General features: G+C 39.5%; 1 protein-coding gene across 5 annotated transcripts in view; it reads right to left on the reverse strand.

Annotated features, from left to right (window-relative positions):
* The window catches only part of strbp (spermatid perinuclear RNA binding protein), a 77,988-nt gene that overhangs the window by 13,122 nt on the left and 42,924 nt on the right, over positions 1-21,942 (reverse strand). For 3 of the 5 annotated variants that reach the window (XM_077497011.1, XM_077497009.1, XM_077497013.1), the window contains exons 4-10: positions 13,980-14,230; positions 13,732-13,900; positions 10,441-10,735; positions 4,834-4,964; positions 4,229-4,324; positions 2,697-2,808; positions 1,358-1,455 (exon numbers count right to left, since the gene is read on the reverse strand). In XM_077497011.1, coding sequence (XP_077353137.1) covers positions 1,358-1,455; positions 2,697-2,808; positions 4,229-4,324; positions 4,834-4,964; positions 10,441-10,735; positions 13,732-13,900; positions 13,980-14,230 — 1,152 coding nt within the window. The remainder of the gene's footprint in view (positions 1-1,357; positions 1,456-2,696; positions 2,809-4,228; positions 4,325-4,833; positions 4,965-10,440; positions 10,736-13,731; positions 13,901-13,979; positions 14,231-21,942) is intronic. The other 2 variants (XM_077497012.1, XM_077497014.1) reach the window with 1 other exon arrangement.

The following is a 21,942-nucleotide window of genomic DNA, read 5'->3' on the forward strand; positions in this document are numbered from 1 at the left end:
ACGGAAACAGATATAAATGTACTTTTTTTTCCCTGATGAAAGAAGAGACTTTAATCTTTCTTTTGATAGGTTCCATGTTTTTATAGCAATAGAACACAATATTCTGTTGTCAAAATGCAGTAAAACAGTCGGGAGCGAACAGGATTGCTTCTGTGAAAATGGATGGGAGCGAATGAGTTACGAAAACTGTTAGCAGCTGTGGTCAATTATTCAAGAGATAAAATATATATATATATATATATATATATATATATTTTTTTTTTTAATTGCAGTTTAATTTTCACAAGGCATGTTTTGGCCCTTCCATATTTAAAATCCGCGCTAATGGTCAGATGAAGCCGAACGTAATATGCTTGTGAAGCGAGTCAATATGTGGAGGAAGTCAATTTGAGCTAGCATTAGCATGTAAGTGCCTCAATATTAAGTATATTTTTATTATCATTATTATTGTTATTATTATTATTTAGAATGAGCTCTTTTTTTTCTTTTTTCTTTTTACAATATTGCGACCTTTTTTGGTATCGCCAACCTCCCCACAATATCGTGATAATATCGTATCGTGATGTTTGGATGGCATTACATCCCTATTATATACATAACCAGTAAAAACTGTTGCACCATCTCAGTGGAGACTATCGATGAAAGTGGCAACAACCTCAGCAACTGGACACGGTCAGAATGAACATAACTCATTTGATATAAAACAGTGGATAAGGTGAAGTATCTTATCAATACATAATATTGTTAGTTATGTTAAAAAAATGCTTTCCAATGACACTAACCTCCCAGGCAGAGGTAACAGCAAAGTAATTGTTGTCTAATCAGCGCACGTCAATCTATCTCAATCAATCAATCGTCGACCTCCACAAACGACGAGGCGGGACGGCGGTGGCCCGCAGTGGCGGCGCTAATGTGAATCCATTAGGGAGCTGAAGTGTCTGGGATATTCATGAGGCTCCGTGTAGCCCATTGACAGAACAGCTTTCTCGCTCTCCTATCTGCGCTTGTATCTGCTCCAATACAATTATCCCCATTGACATTCCAGCCTCGTTCAGGTTGTCTTCAAAGGAAAACGGACGGCGGGATCCGCTAAGCCACGCCAGCTCGGAAAGCTGCTCGACTCAGGCGAACGTGCGTGTCAAGGAGGACATGACACCCACACACACACATATGCTCTTGTCGGGTGGTGTCAAAAGATGGATTTATGGCGTTAAAATGCAGAGCACTACCTGCTCGTTTTTGAAGACGTGCTCTGGTACGGATTTTGGAAGATGATGTGACCGGCATGCTTGCTTACAGATGTCGTCCAAACTGACAGAATTGGGGCTGGCGGTTTGTGTGCGTGTGCGCTGCGTACCTGTGCGCTATAGGTGATGGCCTCCGCCTGCTCATCCGTCAGGTCGGCTAATGTGTTTGTGGGCTCTTTCTCGCACGGATCGCGTAAACCTGGACCGCCTAGTGGAAGTGACACAACGTGACAACAACAATGTTTAATAATGACATCATGTGAACTGTCAACTTCTCTGCGAGCTATTCAAGCAAGCTTCATAAAAAAAAAAAGTATTGTTTTTGTATGCTTTGTATTTCTTTCACATCTTGATTACCAACAATCTTTTTTTATTAACATCATATTCAAATGAAATATTCAGGAGAGTAAGATGTCCATGGTTTACCTATTAGGAGGATCGACTTCTCCGAATGGTAAATGGTTACTTCATTTACCACATTCACTGCCAGCCCAGTAAAAATGGATCTTTGACGTGTATAGCCGTCAATGGCACTGAATGAGTTAAATAGCGCATTCACAAGTTTTCAAATGTGTTGCCTTTATTTTCTGCTTGCCCCTTTTGTTGGGTTTAATCAAGGGATGTTGCTAATATTTCAACTGTGGGTTGGTGGTGAAGCCATGAAATTCTGTTGAATAAATTTGACTCTATTTACTGTGAAACCAATTAGGCTCAGTTTTAGAGTAATATTTACACAGAGCGTGAAATTGAGAATTGAAAAAAATAAAATAAAAGTCACTCAAGGGTTGAGGAAAGAACTCACAACCTTCAGCTTGGGAGACTGCTACTCTATCACCTGAGCTATGCCACTCCTACTGTTTGCTTGCATCCAAGAGGAGACCAAAAACGTCATTTGTGGGTCATTAAGTTACAAAAATTACAGCTGACACGAGCAATATAGGGAGTAGAGAGACTGTCTCCCAAGCTAAAGGTTCCTTAATCCTTGAGTAACTTTTATTTTGAATTTTTTTTTCAATTCTTTATTTGACTTTCTTCCAAGTGTAAATATTGCTCTAAAACTGAGTCCATTTGGTGCCAAATAAATAAATTTACTCTCCATAATTTACTGTGTATGATTGCCCCATAACACAGTATCTTATTCCTTTAAAAAATAAAATAAAATCCCTTTTCTGTATAAATTAACACCTGACACTCAATTTACGTCCTGTTTGCGTCCAACAAATTTATTGCTCAGACAAGCATTTTATACATCACACCATTAGCTGGACACCGATATGTCACACATTTAATTAGCTCATTGCTGCATGCAGCGTTGTTGTGGGAAGGCAATTTTGCAGGTTCAATGTGTTCAAGTATGACAGTTCTTTTTCAAGTGAGTGTTTGTATGATAACGCGCACGCACAAGTGCCCAGCTGTAAAAGTGACTCATCCAAGCACAGTGATTCAGACCTGGTAGCAGTATGCCCGAGGCGAGACACTCCATGACCCGGCGCAAGGCTTCTCCTGCCCCGAGAGGCCTGTTGCAGGTGGCAATGGCCTTCTCGCAGATGAGTTCCAAAGGCTGCCGGAAAGCGCAGTAAAAAAAAAAAAAAAAAAAAATGCATTCAAATAAGGAAATCCACAATGTGATTTACGACCATCCATTTAAAGTAGTGGTTCTTAACCTGGTTTCGATCGGGTTTGGCGGAGGTGAAGATACACATATGATTCGCAATGATACATCCCGCTTTGCTATTACTGGCTGCAGGTAATCGCCCTAGATTGCTTGGCCTAGCTGTCGTGAGACTTCTTTATTATTGTAATCAATTATCTTATGTCGAGCAAAAAATAAAAAATAAAATAAAAAAATAAATAAAAAATAAATAAATAAAAGTGGTCGAAACTGATGTGTGCAATAGGAATTCACATGTATAACAGAACGTATGGTGTTCCACAGGGCTCAATTCTGGGACCTCTTCTGGAGCAATGCCATTTCACATTTCCACATTTGCCGCCCTTTCTCAAGATTTATTATTTTTCCTCAGATTTTTATTTATTTATTTATTTTTTTAACTCTTTGACCACCAAAAACGTTTAAAAACATTTAGTAAAATCATGATGTATGCTGTCATAAACGTTAGATGAATTCAACTACGTATTTTTTTATTTTTTTTTATTTTTTTTAAATCAATGGGCAGTGCAATGTCTAAGTGGAGTGCTGCCTGGTCAATGGGTTGTGGAATCAAAAACAGCCACTAACTATGGCCAGCAGATGGCAGCATTGTATCTCTTTTTAATGGGCTGCCCGGTGTATGGAATTACAATGAAACATGACGGAATCTGATGAAATCTGATGAAACAGAATGTTTTCAAGGATGACGTGAATGATCAAAGCCTTTATCACATTAAGCCCAATTCACAGAGCGTCACTAAACAAAAAATATTAGCGTCAAAGACACTGTCGTGGAGAAAATGTATCTTTTCAGAAAAAGCTCGTTTTCTCCTCATTTTCGCTTGATTCACACTCAAATGACCTATTTTCAAATGGTGATTACTAAAGAACGGAATAAGGTAGAAACTGACTTTTTTTTTTTTTGTAATGAAAGGATGGAATGCGATCTTTCATTTGGTACCCACATTGTAAATGTAGTCAAAGCACACCATATTCTGTTTGCCTTGAAAGATGAGTTAAAATGCTCAAAATCAGCTGGCACAGTGGGGGGTTGTTTTTGTGATTGCGTGGCAGTAAAAAGAGTTACGTTTTTCCAAGCCCTCTTGTGGTACGATGGGGAACACAACACTTTCTGAATTCAAGGGGAAGAGAGCCGGATTCGATGAAAATGCTATAGCTGTGGCTTGATTTTGAAAAAAATATCCAGTTTTATTTGTCAATAAAGTTAAAGCTTCGGCGAATGTGCATAGGAAACCCAACAAGGTTAAGAACCACTGATTTAAAGTTTGAGAATGACGACATGGACATGTCTTTAATCAGCCAGACGTACCCATCCGTTAAGGGGCTCCCAGCTGGGTTGTCTATTGCACATGTCTCGAAGTATCCTGAGAACGATAACGCAGGACTTGAGTCCATTCACTCGAGCCTGAAAACAATAGAAAAGGGATAAAGGGAACAGTGGAACAACAATAGAGATCGGGAAGAAATTGAGAAAAAAAGACAAAAGAAAAAAAGAAAAAGAAAACCGTGTTCATTATCCAAACTGCTTCAACTCCAGGATTTGTATGAGTAAGCATTTTTATGAAATGTTGCAACTTTTATTTTATTTATTTGTTATGTTTTTGGTCAGTTAGTGAGGACGGGTGTAGGAAGGGTTTTAAAAGGGAGGAATTGACATGATACAAAACAGGCAGGTTCACAAAATAGCAAAAAGAAAAAAAAAAAAATCACAATTGCCTTTGTAGCCTTACGATATATTATTTGACATTTTATGGACATATGGAGTCATAAGACAGAACCGGTAATGTGATACGATGACGTGCTCGTTGGTTACTCATCATGATGTCATTGCGCATTTTTGTAGTCACAATATTAGTCAATCGTCAGGCTACAAACGGCATCAGGCAGGAAGACAGGAAGTGAGTGGGTGCCGACCTGGAACCACTTGGCGTGTCGCAGCGCTGCCAGGGCCGACAGACATCTGTGTCTATCCAGCACCTCTCCCTCTTCCTCCTCCTCCTCCTCCTCCTCCTCAGCCTCCACTCTTTGCTCAGCGGCACCCAACACTGCCACGAAACAATAACAACCCAATGTAGAAAAAACGGAAAACACACACATCATAGCTGAGCATGTGTGCTTCAATTGTGCGTGCGTGGATGCGCGCAGACGCCATTTCTGCGCGAGTGCACCGCATGCACGCACGCCAACGCTCGGTTCATCATGCCGTCAAGTCGCTCGTCTCCTTGTAGAACGTGTCCTACAATTCACAGATCTGTGATGAAAGCGCACCATTCAAACAGCGTGTCTTTTTCAACACGGATCAGGTCGGCATCACGGGTTAGTGATAGCGTTATGCAAGACGTGCTGATCCTCCTCCACGCAGGTGAGTTGAAAAACACACACGCTGTTTAAGAGTGACGTAACTTTCCGTACATCGAGCAGCTGACAAATCAGTGAAATGGAGAATCAAGAGGGAGGGGAGCATTTTTTTTTATTTTTTATTTTTTTTTTTATGAGACACAGAGCCCCCACAAACAAATACCTCACACAGCAAAATTGATAGTGTTAATTCAACACCTGCAGAGTTAAATTTAACACCTTTAAAGTGTCTATACTGAAAGTGTTTTTTTGTTGTTGTTGTTTTTGTTTACAAATGGGGTTAAAAATAAAAAATTAATAAATGACTAAATAAATACATGTAAAAAATAAAAACGGATATAAAAAATATGATTAATTAAATGCAAAAATAAATATAAATGTATTTAATTTTTGAACTATATTTTTTATGTATAAATAAAAATATATATAGTTGTTTTTACTTCCATTCATTTATTTTTGTATTTAATTTTTGAATTATATTTTTATATATAAATAAATAAAGTGTTTTACTTCCATTTGTTTGTATTTATTTTTTTAATTATATTTTTTATATATAAATACAACTATACATAAAAAAATTGAATTGTTTAAATTTTAAAATTATATTTTTATATCAGTTTTTATCTTCACTTTTATTCATTTATTTATTTAGTAATTTATTTATTTTTAATTTGGGCAGTTTTGGTCCCCCATAAAAAAAAACAAAAAAAAAACCAACTTTGATGGCAGTTGAAATTTAATACTAGTTTTCACTCTAGTGTGTGTCGTCTTTGTCGTTCATCGTCAGGTGCGAAGGCGGAGATTAGTTACGTCTCTGCAGAGTTCATCTAACACTAGTCATCAACTCTGTAAAATAACACCAATTAACTGAAAAATGTGACAAAATTACACTTCAGTAGTTAAAAATCAATTCCCATAAATTTAACTCTGAAATTTGAACCCTCCAATGTTTGCTGTGCAGGAGCGTTCGATTTACTGTGTGCTGTGCATTGACAGCAAGGTAAATCAAACCTTTCCATCGTGTATTTGAAAAGGATTTCTTTAAAAAATAAAAAATAAAAAATAAAAAAAATAAAAAGTATTTTGATCCAGTCTTCAAGGCAGGAGTCAAAATAGTTGAGTTTCTTTGGGTTTACTTGAGATACACTTGACTTGAGAAAGAAACACTAAAATCTTCCCTGAGCGAGCGCACAATCAAGTGTCCAAAAGTAACTAAACAGACAGAGCAACTACCAAAGTTTAGCTCGAAAATCAAGCACAACTCAGGACGGATTAAAGCAGGGTAAGAGGTTAGAGGGGGTTGGATCATTCTTATGCTTCCGTATTGTTTTCGATTCATGTTGCCACGTCTCAGCGAGGCGAGTCGAATCCAACACAGCTGTATATGAATGAGTGCGGTTACATGGGGTTTTTGATAAGACGTGTGCGGGACTGCGAGTGAAATAAAAAAAAAAAAAACACACGAAAGAGCCTAGGTGAAAACATGCTACACTAAATGTTTTGCTCATCCCTTCCAAACCCTTTCCTCGAGAGGTATTAAGCGGAAATGTCAACTGTTATCGTGGATATAGAAGAAGCACAAGTGCATTATCTCTGAACTCATCTGGCCATTATCGCAGGCCAGCTCTTCTCCTGTCAAACACACAGCGCTTGTGTGTTTGCTTCAGTGCGATGTGGAAAGCTGCATCTCAAGGTCTGTCCCACATGGGACCGCTCAGACGGGGGGGGGGGGGATCGTTACGATTGCTCTTCTATCCCTCATCCCCGGACTGCTTCTCTTATTCTCTGCCAGCTGCTCTTCCCTCAGCACACTCGCGACCAAACAAAGGCGACAGCTGCGCCTCAGATAAAAGTACAGTGGAACCTTGACAATATAACGCCACTCAGGTCATACAAGTTGGAATCACAACAACATTTTAGGGGGAAACTATGCCACTAAAGATGCACACAAAACATAAATATCAACACTTATAACACATTAGAAGAAGAATGTACAAGAAGTTGCGTAAAGTGAGTAGTAGTCTTGTCAGAGTTAAAGTCCACCCAAAAATGTTCTTTACAATATGTTCTATGCGTCGCCACTAGCCGAAATGCAGTATTCTGATTAATATTGCATTTGTAGAAAATGAATTAAAGGGATACTGGAGCAATTCTCAACAGTAAGAAAATTGTCGATTATAATTAATGCGTTAACGTCATTATTTTTCATGAACAATTTTCCACTTGCTGTCGACTGAAGATGACATCACCTGTGTCAAGGAAATGGGTAACGATCAATCACGTCTCACCTGTTTTCTGAGTTTGGTCAGCAAACTGAGACATGATTGGCCGTTACCCGTTTCCTCAGAACAGGCGATAGATGTCATCTTCAGTCGACAGCAAGTTGCAAAATTAGTTTTTAAATTGTTCATGAAAAATGAAGCTATCAAATTAATTATAGACAAAATATTATCTTCTTACTGTTGAAAATTGTTAAATGAGTAGTGTTCCTTTAAGCAGCAAAATCCACCCATTTTCATCATCTGAAAGGGCGGCCATTTTGTCAGTTGCTGTCGACTGAAAATGACATCACGGTTGCTTAGGGCTCAGCTAACGATCAATCATGGCCCACCTGTTTTCTGAAGCTGACCCCTGATTGATGATTTCTATTACTTTCGACTTATTTAGGAAATCCGACAAAATCTGAAGGGAAAAAAAATGGAGGTTTTGCACTATTGCATGGAGCTTGGCTTCAGAAGTTTCAATGTATATGCATCCAATACTAGAGGTGGGAATCTTGGGGCACCTCACGATTCGATTGCGCTTACGATTCAGAGGCTACGATTCGATTATAAAACGATTATTGATTTCCCCCCAGGCAGCAGAAAAAAACCAATGTATTTTGGTGCTTTTAATGTTTCGTACATTAGTTACAAAAATAGTACAAAAGTCCTCTCAGGCCTAAATAAACTACTATTTCAGTATCAAGTTAACAGTTCAAAACAGTAAATAAAATACTCAAGTCCTCATTCTGTAACAACAGCTTTTAAGTATATTCAGTCTTCAACAGAATAAAACATAGCATTGAGCAAAAATATATTATTTTTATCCACTCAAAAGTGCACTGAGATATAAATGAAAGACAATGTGAACTACTACTTCAATACAAATGCCTAAAAAAAAAAAAAAGTGCTTTCCTGCTTTTTAAGTTGTGTAAAGATGAACATGTAAACATTAAAGTTTCTCAGAGGTACAAAAAAAAAACCTCAAGTGCTTTTCTGCTTTTTAACTTGTGAAAACATGAACGTGTAAACATTAAAGGGATCGTTCGGCTTTTTTAACATGAATCTCAATTTGATCCTCACCTCCCGTGTGTGCGATCAGCACTGACTTACCCCTGACAGCGTTCGGTGACACCAGTTCTGGTTCGACGTTGGACGAGAGGAAAATAGTCCAGCAAGCTGGCTGGGGTCTCGGAAATAAAGCGTTTTTCTTCTAAAAACTATTTGTTTTCAAAAGCGTGATACATTTCCACCACAATACTCTTTTTCTGAATAAAGTCAGACGCCATTACCGCCAGCCACTACTTTTCTGTTCGTTCGTTCGTATCACTGCGCGGCGCCCTGTCGAACGCTAACCGACGCACTGCAGCCAGCTAGCTGATACTTCCGCCTGAAGTTGTTTGCCTTTTCGGAGCAGGTCTGATCTCACGAAGAGGTGGGTTGGTCAGCTCAGCCATGCTTGTTGTTGTTTTGAATGTCGAGGCGTGAGTTGTGGATGTGTACTCTCGGTCCGTCCCATTAAGCGTCCCGAAGACCGCGCGCGCTACTGCGTTTCAGTTCCGCGTACTTTCCGCTCCGGTCCACTTTTAGTTTCGGTTCCCTTGGCATATTTATATAATCGGAATTTGGACTTTTGTGAATCGTTCTCGATTGTTCCACGGCCGAATCGTGAATAATCTAAGAATCGGAAATTTTGCACACCTCTATCCAATACTGTACATTGGCAATAGAGTATGTTAAAATAAATTGAAGATAAATAACTGCATGCTGTAGTTTATAATGACAATAATGTAATATTGTGATGCTGGACAATTTGCTGTTCGTCTTGACTCATAAGGCCTTTTACTAGACCATTTGATCATATGGAAAAAGCGAGAACTAGATTGTGAACTCAGAAACAATTTAAAAAAAAAAAAAAAAGGGCCTAAAAGAGCAAATAAGTGAGCGCTCTTCTTGAAGCCTCTGTGGCACGTGTGGCCTACCTTTTGTGACATCTCTCATCCCTCCCGGAGACCTTAGCGTCTCGTTGGACGGGAGCCGCACGATGGATGGCTAGCTCGCTACCGCTCGGTTATCGATTCCGCCGCTTTGCTGGCCTTGCTTCGCTCGCTTCCTCTGCCCACCTCCCACAAGCAATTAGAAGCACCTTCCCGTGAATTAGAGCGGGGAGGGGATGGAGAGGGGCAATCCCTTCTTCCACTCGGGATCACAATCGACAGTAGTGTTTATCCTTTGAATTTTGGATGGTTTTATGTACTTTTTAAAACGGTGAGTCTTTAAATAAATCCAATGGGGTTCCTCATAAAACGTATTCCTCAGGGATTATTAACTCATTCACTCCCAGCCATTTTCACAGAAGCAATCCCGTTCGCTCCCGGCTGTTTTACTGGATTTTGACAGATTTTGCAAGGCCCACAGAATATTGTGTTCAATTGCTATAAAAGCATGGAACCTACCAAAAGAAAGATTAAAGTCTCTTCTTTCATCAGGGAAAAAAGTATGTTTCTATCTGTTTCCGTTTTGAAGCAATTAGCATTAGAAGAGAGCTAAGTTTCATCAGTTTTCACAAATCTATTTAAAATTCTAAGTAATTGAGCTTTTTTTTCTACATGGCCCTGGTTGATCTCCTTTGCTCTACTGCCACCTGCTGGCCGTTTGTGTAATAACTACCATTTCTGCAACCGTTCTTTGCAGTTGAGAGGCTGCATCCAAAGCCTTCTGTATGCTCTAGCATAAAAAAACAAACAAACAAAAAACGTATAAATACGTCTTTGGGACACTTAGAACATTAAAAAAACGTATTTATACGTTATTGGGAGTAAATGAGTTAAGTATCATGTTCATATGTTTAAAGAAGAAGAAGAAAAAATAAATAAATTATTGCAATGACATGTTCTCCTACCGTAGCCATTCATCTTCTCCCGCTCCTCCACTTCATCCTCTTGTTCCGCCGCCACCTCCTCAGCTCCCTCCACGGGTAACTCCTCGTGCTCCTCCCCTTCTTCCCCCTCCTCCTCCTCCTCCTCTTCCTCTTCTTCGTCCCCCTCCCCCTCCTCCTCCTCATCATCATCATCATCTCTCATGGCCGGCGAGGTGAGCGTGATCTTCAGTGCGAGTTTGGGCTCCGTTGTAGTCCGTACCACGATGGCCGCCTCGGGCAGGGAGCTCGTGACCTCGTATTTCTCCTCTGTCAGCTTCTGTCATGTGTCAGGCAGAAATAAAGTGGGCGGTCAAAGATCGAGGTCACCAAACATGACGGATGAAAAAGCTGTACAGTGGCAACAATCTCAACAGCACGACAGGCAGAAATAGTGTAAACAACGAGGCAGAAACCGGTCTCGAAATGTTGCAGCTTTATCTTGATCTACAATTTTGGAATTCTTGAACTTTATTGCTGGTTTAGGACTAAGTCAACACAATGTCCTCCCAGTTGGACACGGTTTAAGTGAATAGCAGCCACGAGCTGCTATTCATCAGGAAAAAAAGTATGTTTCTATCTGTTTCCGTTTTGAAGCAATTAGCATTAGAAGAGAGCTAAGTCGGCTTGTTTGGGGGGGGGGGGGGGGGGGGGGGTGGAGGTATGGGTGGGTGGGGGGTTGGGTGCTGGGGGTCGGGGTGTGTTCGGGGGTTTGGGGGTCGGGGGTGGTGGGGCCTGGGTCGTGGTGGATGGCGGGTTTGGGTGGGGTGCGGGGGGGTCGTGGGGGGATGGGGGCTGGGGACCGGTGGGGCGCTGTGGGGGCCCGCTGGGCCTCGTTCTGCGGCCTTGGGCTCGGGGGTGTGGGCCGGGGCGGGGGTGTTCCGGGTGTCTGGGTCGGCTCACCGACCGGTGTCCGCTCGGGTGGCTTGGGGGTGGCCTTGGTGCTTCCGCGGCCTGGGGATTTCGGGGCGGGGGGGGGGGGGGGGGGGGGGGGGGGGGTGCTCGCTTTGCTGGACCGCGGTTGACGGCTTCTTTCTTTGGTGGTGGTCCTTATGCATGCCAGATCCGTCGCACCAGCATCTACTGAAACTCAACAGAAGTACCCTCTCCCTCCCACAGCCCCTTGAATCAGTTGGTGCTGGTGTCTGTGGTTCTCACTTTGCTTTATCTATCCTTCCCTCCTTCCTCTCTTTAGTTTTTCCTCTGGTCACTTGAGATCTTAATTTATTAGAAGTATGAGGTTTCTGGGGTTGGCATAAGACTCTGGTTTTGTAACCACGCAGGAGGGGTCTTGTTGGTGCTGGACTTCACTTTGATGGATTGGATGTACTGGCTTCTATTGATCTCACTCTGCCTTATCGATCCTTCCCTCCTTCCTCTCTTTAGTTTTTCCTCTGGGCTCTTGAGATCTCGCTAAATTTGCTGGAATTTAGAGGCTTCCGGGGTTGGCGTAAGACTTTGATTTTGTAACCATGGGGAAGGCAGGAAGTGTTTGGTCGGTGCTGGATGTCACTTTGATTTACCTTTCTTTTCTCTTTATTTCTTTTTTTTTCTGACCTTTTCTCTGGTCTCCTGACCATTTAAATCTCACGACTCTGGCAAGATTCTGAAGTACCTGGTTAAGGCGAAGGGTAATGGGATATTTATAAGGTTTTAGGTGAATGAATGAGTATAAATTTATACGTATTTGCACGCACGCACACGCACGCACGCAAACGCACGCAAACGCACACACGCAAACGCACGCACGCACGCAAACGCACACATACACACAAAAAAAAATAAAAATAAAAAAAAAATAATAAAAAATAAAAAAGAGCAATGATGACAAGACGTTGAATCGGTAAGACTACCGAATGAACAATTCTGAGCTCTTAAGAAAAAAAGAAAAGAAAAAAAAAAAAAAAAAAAAAAAAAAAAAAGCAGCCACGAGCCCACCCAAATTCAATTTGGCTCAAATGAGAAAATCAGAAAGTCAAAAATCGCCGAAGCGAGGCTGGAGACGACACGACGCCGCCTGCAGACATACATGAGCACACGTACCGCACCATCATACACGCAAGACGCTTCCCGTCATTCCCGCTCACCTCATAACTGAAACGAATGAGTGGAAGCGCAGGGATCAAATTGATTTATTGGATAATTGCTGTATGATGACATCAATTTGAAAGGATTGTTATTCATTCGTTGAGAAATTTATTGCACGTGTTGGCATATTCTATGCTTGTCAAACATTTATTATATCTGAATTATCCTTTTATGATGACATTAACGGTTATTTATTTCAGATAATTATTATAGTGCATTATTTTAATCATTGTTATTTGCTCGTATCATAACTGGCAGTTTTAAGCGGATTTTATAATGCTACAATATAAACTTTCAGGATGTTATCCACAAGTTGACTGACAGTTAATGTGCCGCTGTTTTGGTTAGCAACAGAATGCAAACCGACTCAGCAGTTAGCTTGTTCATGTCTGTATGTGAACAACAGCAAGTATGATGCGAGCAAGGCTATTTCAGTTCACGAAAAACAAAAACTAAAATTAAAAAAAATATTAATGAAATAAAATAAGTGAAAATGTTTATAAAAAAAAAATAAAAATAAATAAATAAAAAAAAAAGAAAGAAAACTAACTGAATCTACATTTTATATTTACAAAATTAACTAAAACTAACTATTATTATAGCAAAAATGTCTTTTGTTTTAGTCCTTGGAAATTAATTTAATACATGAGCCTTTGGGGATGATTTTACGTATATTTATTTTAATATTTTAACCAGCATAAGCAAGTTTGAAAGCGTGTCGCACAGATGTGACGCCATCTAGCAGCAGCCAATAGAAAAGCACCTTCAGATGATGTCGCTCTTAGGCGACAATTTTGCGTGCTTGACTTTTGGCTCCAATGGCTTGACTCGCCTGCTTTTTCATTTCACTCGGCCGAAATGCAACGCTAGGCAAAAATTGTGTTGACCTTTTTCATTTTACTGTGGTGTTTATTAAATATTGCACATGTGTAATACACATTTAAAAAAAAGAAAAAAAATGACAATACTGAAACTAAAACTAAAATTAAGCATTTATAAATAAATAAAAATAAATAAATGAAATAAAATAAAAACTAGAACCATCCTGAAAACAAATTAAAACTAACTAAATTTCAATAACAAAACCCAAAACAAAATAAAATCGAACTCAAATGAAAACTCCAAAACAACCTGGATGCAAAATAATTCCACTTACTACAAGCGGACTCGCTGTACTCACGATCTCACCTCTATTTGCCCGGGCAAGTTGTGGCAGACCGAGTCCAACAGCGTCTGTGTGGGTTTGTCTCTGCACATCAACACCAGCTCCAGGTCCATGTCACCTTTTATGAGGAGGCCTTTCGCAACCAAACCGATTCTCATCACTCCGCACAGCACTCTGCCACTGCTGGACTCCCTTGGAGAAAAGTTAGATTGTAATATGATTGGCAATCGTTTCAGAATCCAGACACTCCGCAAGCAACGTCAGTTCCTACCTGCAGCCGTCGCCGGACCCCTCCGCTCCCTCGGCAGGCTCCTCGTCCTCCGTGCCGCCTGGCGCTTGGCTGTCGAGTTGGCCGAGTGCCTCCGAGCTCGCCTGATCCAGCCAGTCCGAGACGTGTTTGAGGGCGCACTCCACGTTGGACACCAGCGTCTGAACCGCCTCCAAGTCGTGTGAAGACGGGTAGATGGCGGAGTGCTTCGCCATGACGTGGCGGTCGTCATTGCTGAAGGATCGGAAGGACCTCTGGAAGGGAAATACGTTTGGGGCCATTAAAGAAATGGAACCCCAAATGAATGGTGGATGTGATTGCGACAGCTTTAATTTTGTAGTAGACTCTGGCACAAGCAAATAAAAAAAATAATAAGAATTTGACTCTGTAGCACAAGTTCTAATTCTACCACAAAATTTAATTTAGTTTTGTTTTAGGGATCAAACTCAAAAGTAGAGAGATTGTCGCTGCCAGATTAAAGCATTGTAGTTCATTTATGTCTAAATAGAATAGAATTTTATAAAACAGAGGTCAGCAACCTTTACTGTCAAAAGAGCCATTTTAGGGCAAATAAATTTTTTTTTTTAAAAATCTGTCTTGAGCCAAAAAACATTTAAAGATTATGATGAAGGAAACAGTGTTTTAGTGTTAGTCTAATGTACTGAGGACCCAAGAGCTAATTTGAGCCGCATCACAATAGAAAAATATGAGAGCAGCATCCAATAGACAGACATTAATTTTCTTTTACCTTTATGGAAAAATGGTCATTTCCTGCTTCTCTTTTTGGACATTTAAAAAAAAAAATTTTCCTGCTTTTTTTGCCATCAATTTTCTGACACTTTTGGCAAATTCCTGGACATTTTATGGTAATTTTCATAAATTCTTCTTTTTTGGGGGGACCTTTTCTTTTTGAATGTTTTCTTTTTTGCTTTTTTTTTTTTTTTTTTTTTTTAAAGAATCAATTTTCTGACTTTTTTTTTTTTTTTTTTTTGCCAAAGACATTTTATGGTAAATTTTTATGCCCTTTCCTTCGTTTGTTTTTGGACATTTTTTTTTGTTAGTTTTTGAACGTTTTTTTTTTTTGTTTTTTTTTTTTTATCCCCCCCCCCAAAAAAAAAAAAATAAGTAAGGCCCAACGGATATGGATTTTTATTTTTTTATTTATTTTTTTATTTAAATTTTTTTAGGCCAAAGGATAATTCCAGTATTTGTCAACATATCAATCAGTCAATTATTTTACAAAATAAATTAATACAATTAGAAATGTTTGGTCAGTTAACACAACAATAAAAATATGAATTACAGGCAGAACAACATTATGTCGCCTGTTCATGTCCTTTACTTCCTGCCCACACCTACTGAACAGCGTTTACTGCTTCATGAGAAAGTAAAATTATATCCGTGTTTAATCAGCTGATTATATTTTCCAAAAGGCCTAAAACTTACCGATACAAATCGGCCAACTGATCAGGCAGACTAACTGTGCTGGGAAGGCAGACAAGAACATGCGTGACAGCAGGAAGGGCTTGATATAAATCATCATTTCACGATATTTATGACCTGCACTGCAATCAAAAGCAATTTGACAATTTCTGAGGTTTATGTGGTATGTCATGACAACACCATCAGCTGTCTTCAGCCTGGCATTTAAAGCGGGCACTCGGATGTTGGCGATTAAGTGATAACTAATCTAATTTCAGAGTAAAAGCGACACAGCAGGGAAGTTAATTTGCTGTGTGGGGAGTGCTGATGTATGACCCTGTAATCATAATTACACCGCATTATAATCTATTATCTCAACATATGCTGCGATATACAAGATGCAAATGCTCCCCTCCCCCCACCATCATTTTATATAAAGGTGATATCCAACTGTATCAACAATATTTGCCTCTCATTTAGTAACGTTACTTTGCTCACAGATGCTACGTCTAAGAACTTTTTTTTTTTTTTTCTCCACAAATACAACAATATCATATCAGCCACCTCACACTCTGGTGAAGGAAAGTTCATTTTTGATCATTAAGGTTATCGCACTACGCCGGGGGGGGGCCTGAGGCGCGTGGCCCAGTGACACACGGAAGGGGGCTGCTCTCAACAAGCTCCAAAACGGTCCTGCTTATCTCCTTAGACACACGCTTCCCTTTATTCTCTGCACTTGTACAAACACACACGCACGCTTTCACTAGAGTGCGCCAGATAAAGCCATTAACAGAATCGAGGATGAGCGCTGCACAATAAGCGAAGCCACCCAGCCTATTTGGATGCGGATGGAGAGTGTGACACAAACATTTGGCAAAGTCTAATTCCTGGATTCCGCCAAGGACTCAATTCAGTTTCTACAAATCTTTGTCAAAGCAGGAAAGATGTGAAGTCTCATTTGAGATTACATTACAATTTAAGACTTAAAAAAAAAATAAAGCTCGTCAAATTTGGAATCTCATCAGCATTTTTTTGGAATGATGCAGACATTTTGAAAAAATCATCTTCGGACAAGATGTCAATGTGCCTCACCTGACCTAATTTCAAGCAGTATAGTCTAAATATTGACATTCTGATTAATATTACATGTGTGGAATATTATGAGTTATGCGGCAAAATCTAGACATTTTTATCCATCTCAGGGTGCAGCCATTTTGCCACTTGCTGGTGACCGAAGATGGCATCATAGTTGCTCAGGCAACCAATCACAGCTCACCTGTTTTCTGAAGCTGAGCTGTAATTGGTTGTTACCTGCGACCTGAGAAACTGTGATGTCATTTTCACTCGAAAGCAAGTGACAAAATGGCCGCCTTCTGATACTGATAAAAACTGCTGGATTTTGATGCTCAATTCATATTCAACTAACGCTATATTAACCAATATACCATATTTAGGCTAGTGGGGCTGCATAGAACATTATTGTAATTGTTTTTTGTGTATTGACTTCCCCTTTAAAGTCAAGATAGTGTGATAGTGTTTTATTAATTTGTACTTGTATGCCAGTTAATAATGTAATATGTTGCGTAAACAATGCCTGTATAGTTTATAGTTAATAAAAGCTTTAATGTCTCTGCAATGAATTATTCCAATTATAATTAATCCCAATGGGGAATTTGTCTTTAAATCTAATTTCAACTACATATGAAACCTGTGAAATATTAGCATGAATCACAAAGAAACTTGGAGGGTCATTTTCAGGCAATCACTACCTTTTCAATATCTTATTGTTGTCAAAAATGATTCAGTCATCCCCTCTTAAGTGCATGCTGACAAAAGCAGGAGGAAGCTAGGAAAAAAAAAAAATAATAAAAAAAAAAATCAATCAATCAATCAATACCTTTACCAATGCATAAGCAACATTTTCTTGCAATGGGTTCAACACAAGCATTTCTGTAGTGCTTTTATGCCACACATTATTTATTATTTTATGTATTTATTGTTACATTAGGTCATCCTTCATGTGTGCGCGCAATCATGTGACCGGTTTACGTTTGTGAGCGTGCGCATCTCTTCAGAAGTGTTTAACAAACCAACAGCCACAAATTTAATGAGCCAGCTCTAATGGGGGTTTCTGTGGCAATAAAGCACTTTGCGAGCTTGTGTCTGTGTGTGTGTGTGTGTCTGCTTGACCGTGGGGGAGGCGAAGCCCAGCTGCTTCCCATCGCCATGTAAATTAGAGTAGTTATGAGAGCTCGGAGACAGGAATCGGCCACCCTTAAAGACAGCGCGAGCCCGGACAACTCGGGAGGCGGGACCCGAAGGTTTTAGTGGAAAGGTTGGATGTCAAGGTAGCATTAAAAACAAGCAATTTAATCAAGTCCTGTGTGACGAAGCACTCGCCAGCGCTCTCGTGACCCCTTCACATCCTCATCTCGTAAAAAGGTCTTGTGTGGCATCAGTAAAGCTCAAACCCACAAGGATACACACTCAATCCTGGAGATGCTGATGTGACCGTCCTTGAACCCACCCCTGATTACCACACAAATGGAAGGCCGGTCACGCAATACGCTCGTCTACTTTGAAGAGCTTGTTATTTCACGCTTACGGACAACTGGGCCAAACCGGAACGATTGCTCTCCTTTGCCATCTAAGTCAGCAAACGCCTGATCTCAATTGTCTCTCCAAGAGATCATCCCGAGCAACTGTTTTCCTAATGTGCTTGGATGACAACAAGGGCCAAGAATCCTAAATTCTTAAGCTGTTAATGTTTTTTATTTTATTTTTTTACACAGTCGTTGCGACTTGATAGGAAGTGGACTAATCGTCAAAGTCCCTCCATTTAATTCATTCACTGGCAGCCATTTTCACTGAAGCAACCCTACTTTGCTCCCGACTGTTTTATTGGATTTTGACTGATTTTGCAAGGCCCACAGAATATTGTGTTCTATTGCGATAAAAACATGGAACAATTAGAAGTCTCTTCTTTCATCAGGAAAAATGAATATTTGTATCGGTTTCCGTTGTTCATCAATTAACACTACAATATAGCTAAGTTTCGTCAATATTTACATTCACACTAGCAAACAGAGCTGCAGCATGGCTGATCTCTTATACTCGGCTGACACCTGCTGGCCATTTTTTGCAATAACTACCATTGCTTTAAGCCACCTCTTCTTGTCAGAAGCAGCACCAAAGCTTTTTGTATGCTCTTGCATTAAAAAAAAAAAAAAAAAAACACGACGCTAATGCTTTAGCCTATTAGCATGTTGCATAAATAAAATAACCAACTCCACGGCTAATGCAACAGTTTACTATTTGTGTTGGTGATTAATAAACAAATATTTTTTGTCGCTTATTACTTTTAACTAACAAATTGCACATATAGCATTGTTGTATGAAAGCAATATGACGATTAGGAATGCGTTATCTTCAACAACAGCATGATCAGGGCCGTCATTATCTTTAGCCACCACCGAATCACATGATCAGGTCAACCCATGATGGCAGACAGTAAAACATCACTCCCTCTAAATTGCTCACGTGCAAATCGCTTTGGTCAACAACGACATGGAACAGAACAATAACTACTCAAGTCATTCACCACAATAATTATGACAAGCATAGCGTTTGCAACCAACAAGCAGATAGCAGATAATCTGACAGTTAGCCTAGCTACTTTTATTTTTTTATTACTGCACTTCTACTGTAATTCTATTTTCTAAGTAAGAGTAGTAAGTGCGTCCATGCCGATTTTTTGCTTATCAGAAGGGTCCGATACATTTTAAAATCAGGTTGAGATGTTACTACTTGTAACCAGTACATGCGTATCCCGCTTTAGGCAAAAATAATCAATATGAATTATTTACAACGAAACGAGGCTGAATCCTCAATAATTTATGATAAATTGATTCTTTGTAAGTTAAGCACGAGTCTATTATGGAATAAGAAATACATGGAGAATACGAATTCCCGAGAAGCAGAAATGAAAGCTATTACCCGTCTTTTGAATAACATAGAAGCAAAGAAAAATGTCATCGTAACTTCGTTAAAAATTAAAAAGGACCATTTTCAGATCTCAGACAAACGCAAGAACCGTGATCCACATAGAACTGTGACCCACAAAAATGCTGGCCAACACTATAATTCAATGCATTCCCCCGGTGGGACTCGATGATTAACATTACTAAAGCAAGGTCATCAGTCAGAAACAAGGTCGATGGCAGTACTAACGAGACGGTTTGTAAAAACTTTGACATCTTGTTTACAAAACGTGTAACCTATCGTCCAAATGGCAGATTTTAGATTGGTTTTTCATTACAAACTGATGTTGAGTAAACAGCCCTGATTATTTGTTCTCGCACAAGATCAAAGAGCGCTACATCCTGTAATTATACCCGTCTGCATTACAGTAGAGAATGGCAACATTATGGTGGAAAAAGTGGCATCCCACCACGGTTGCCACATGTTTGCACAAACAGCTTCCAGCTGTCTGCCAACCACCAACACATGTGGCACAGTGTTTTTTTGTTTTTTTTTATTAACAACATGTCCGCATGTTTTTCTAACACGGCGCTATTAGACCTCTCACACTTCACAATCACCCTCCATTTCACTTTACCCTGAGGCTCACTGGCTTGTCAAAATGCGTTACATCACCACGATATGCATTTTCAACACAATTTCATTAAAAGAAGCATGAGTCAGTTCCACATCATCGATAAAATTGTCAGTGATCAACGGTTAATTTCTGTTGTTTTGTTTGTAGGGGATATGTTAAGCAAATGTCTCATCACCCCTTGTGTTAAGGCCACTTGTGTTTGAGTGTGCGTTTATAGGTAGACAAGATTTCTCGTCTGCACTTACCTTTAATAAGTCATGTGCCTCGAGTGCTCATATAAGAGGCTATGGTGAACAAGCAACGAAAGCTGAGGCAGAAAAGCGGAATGGGGGAAAGCTGACGAGTGAGAAAAGCTTCCGAAAGAGGAAGCAAATTAACGTGACTGACCAGAGCTGAGCGGGAGATGCAAGGAGATGGACAACATGAATTTCAATATTTGGTGTTGTTTGCAGTGAAAACAAAAGGGCTTGTTGTGATGGGGTTGACAGGCCATATAAAACAAGGATTTCAGGCATTACGGGAAAGTGGAAAGAGATAAAACTTCAAAACCGCTCATCAAAATGCGCTGGGACCAGCAATGGGGTAAAAACAACAAATTCCGTAGCTGCTTTGTAGCATTCGGCAGCTGAAGGGAGATCGCATTAAAAATTCATACTGTGCACTCTGTGGCAGGCCGATCTGCTGCACTCGATGCTAGCCGCTTTTATTGCGCTCTCTTCTTCATCGTCTTTCCGATTGCCACACGTGCGTTGTCTGTCACACACCTGCACTCGTGCATGAAAAATACGGAAGCATTAATTGACAACGGGCGGTCGAAGCCCTACTGCATTTTAGATATAAATAGAACACCTGGACTAAATTGAGAAATTAAAAACAACAGATCGATTCCCTTTCACCATCTGCAAAATCTCCAGGCTGGGCTATTTTAGGAATGCTTTTTATCTCAGAAGCTTAAAGTCAACCTGTGTATTTGCTCAAAGGAGTCATGTTTTTGTGTGGAGAGAATGAAAAGATTTGTGCCTAAATGAAAACAAAAGCACCATGAAAAGCAGATGAGGGGGTCCACTTTAGTAGATGTAAAGAACATTTACCTAGGGTCAATTTTGCATGGTCAGTTCCAAGTAACTGTTAAATTATGTCTTCAAATTGACACACCACATAGAACACTGATGCTCTAAAAAAGAAAAAAAAAAAAAAAACCCACAAAGTATCTAAACTCGTTTGCAAAGTTCTTCTCTTTCCGTAGCAGAAACAATGTGGCGAAACATGTAGCAATTACCAGGCCTACAATTATACAAAAAAATAAAAAATAGTGATAGATTTTTTTGTTACATATTATTGAAATTAAGTGTGTTTTTATAATGAACACTGAAAAATGGGGGAAAAAAATAGACAGTATATTGGGGGTATGTAGAAATATATATATATATATTAGGGGTGTTAAAAAAAATCGATTCGGCGATATATCGCAATACTACATCGCGCGATTCTCGGATCGATTCAATAAAAAAAAAAAATCGATTTTTTTTTTTTTAAGAGCTCAGAATTGTTCATTCGGTAGTCTTACCGATTCAACGTCTTATCATCATTGCCTTTTTTTTTTTTTTTTTTTTGTGTGTGTGAATCTATTTTTAAACTTCCATTTTTAATGGAAAAATATTCAACAAAACGTCTGACTTCGGGTTAGGATTCAAACCTTGAGCATGGAAGAATGTTATATGAACGGAACATTAAGCCTTAATATTTTATTTTAATGCTGTTCAAACATGAAACAGATTACAACCTCTATAAGACTGAAATTTCAGATAAATAAATAATACATTTTCATATAAATCTTACACTCTACAAGCTTACTGATTAGTATTTTCTAAATTTGAATGAAAAAAAATCGCAACAATCGACTTATAAATTCGTATCGGGATTAAT

The sequence above is a fragment of the Festucalex cinctus genome, chromosome 15, assembly GCF_051991245.1.
Source record: "Festucalex cinctus isolate MCC-2025b chromosome 15, RoL_Fcin_1.0, whole genome shotgun sequence".
NCBI lineage: Eukaryota > Metazoa > Chordata > Actinopteri > Syngnathiformes > Syngnathidae > Festucalex > Festucalex cinctus.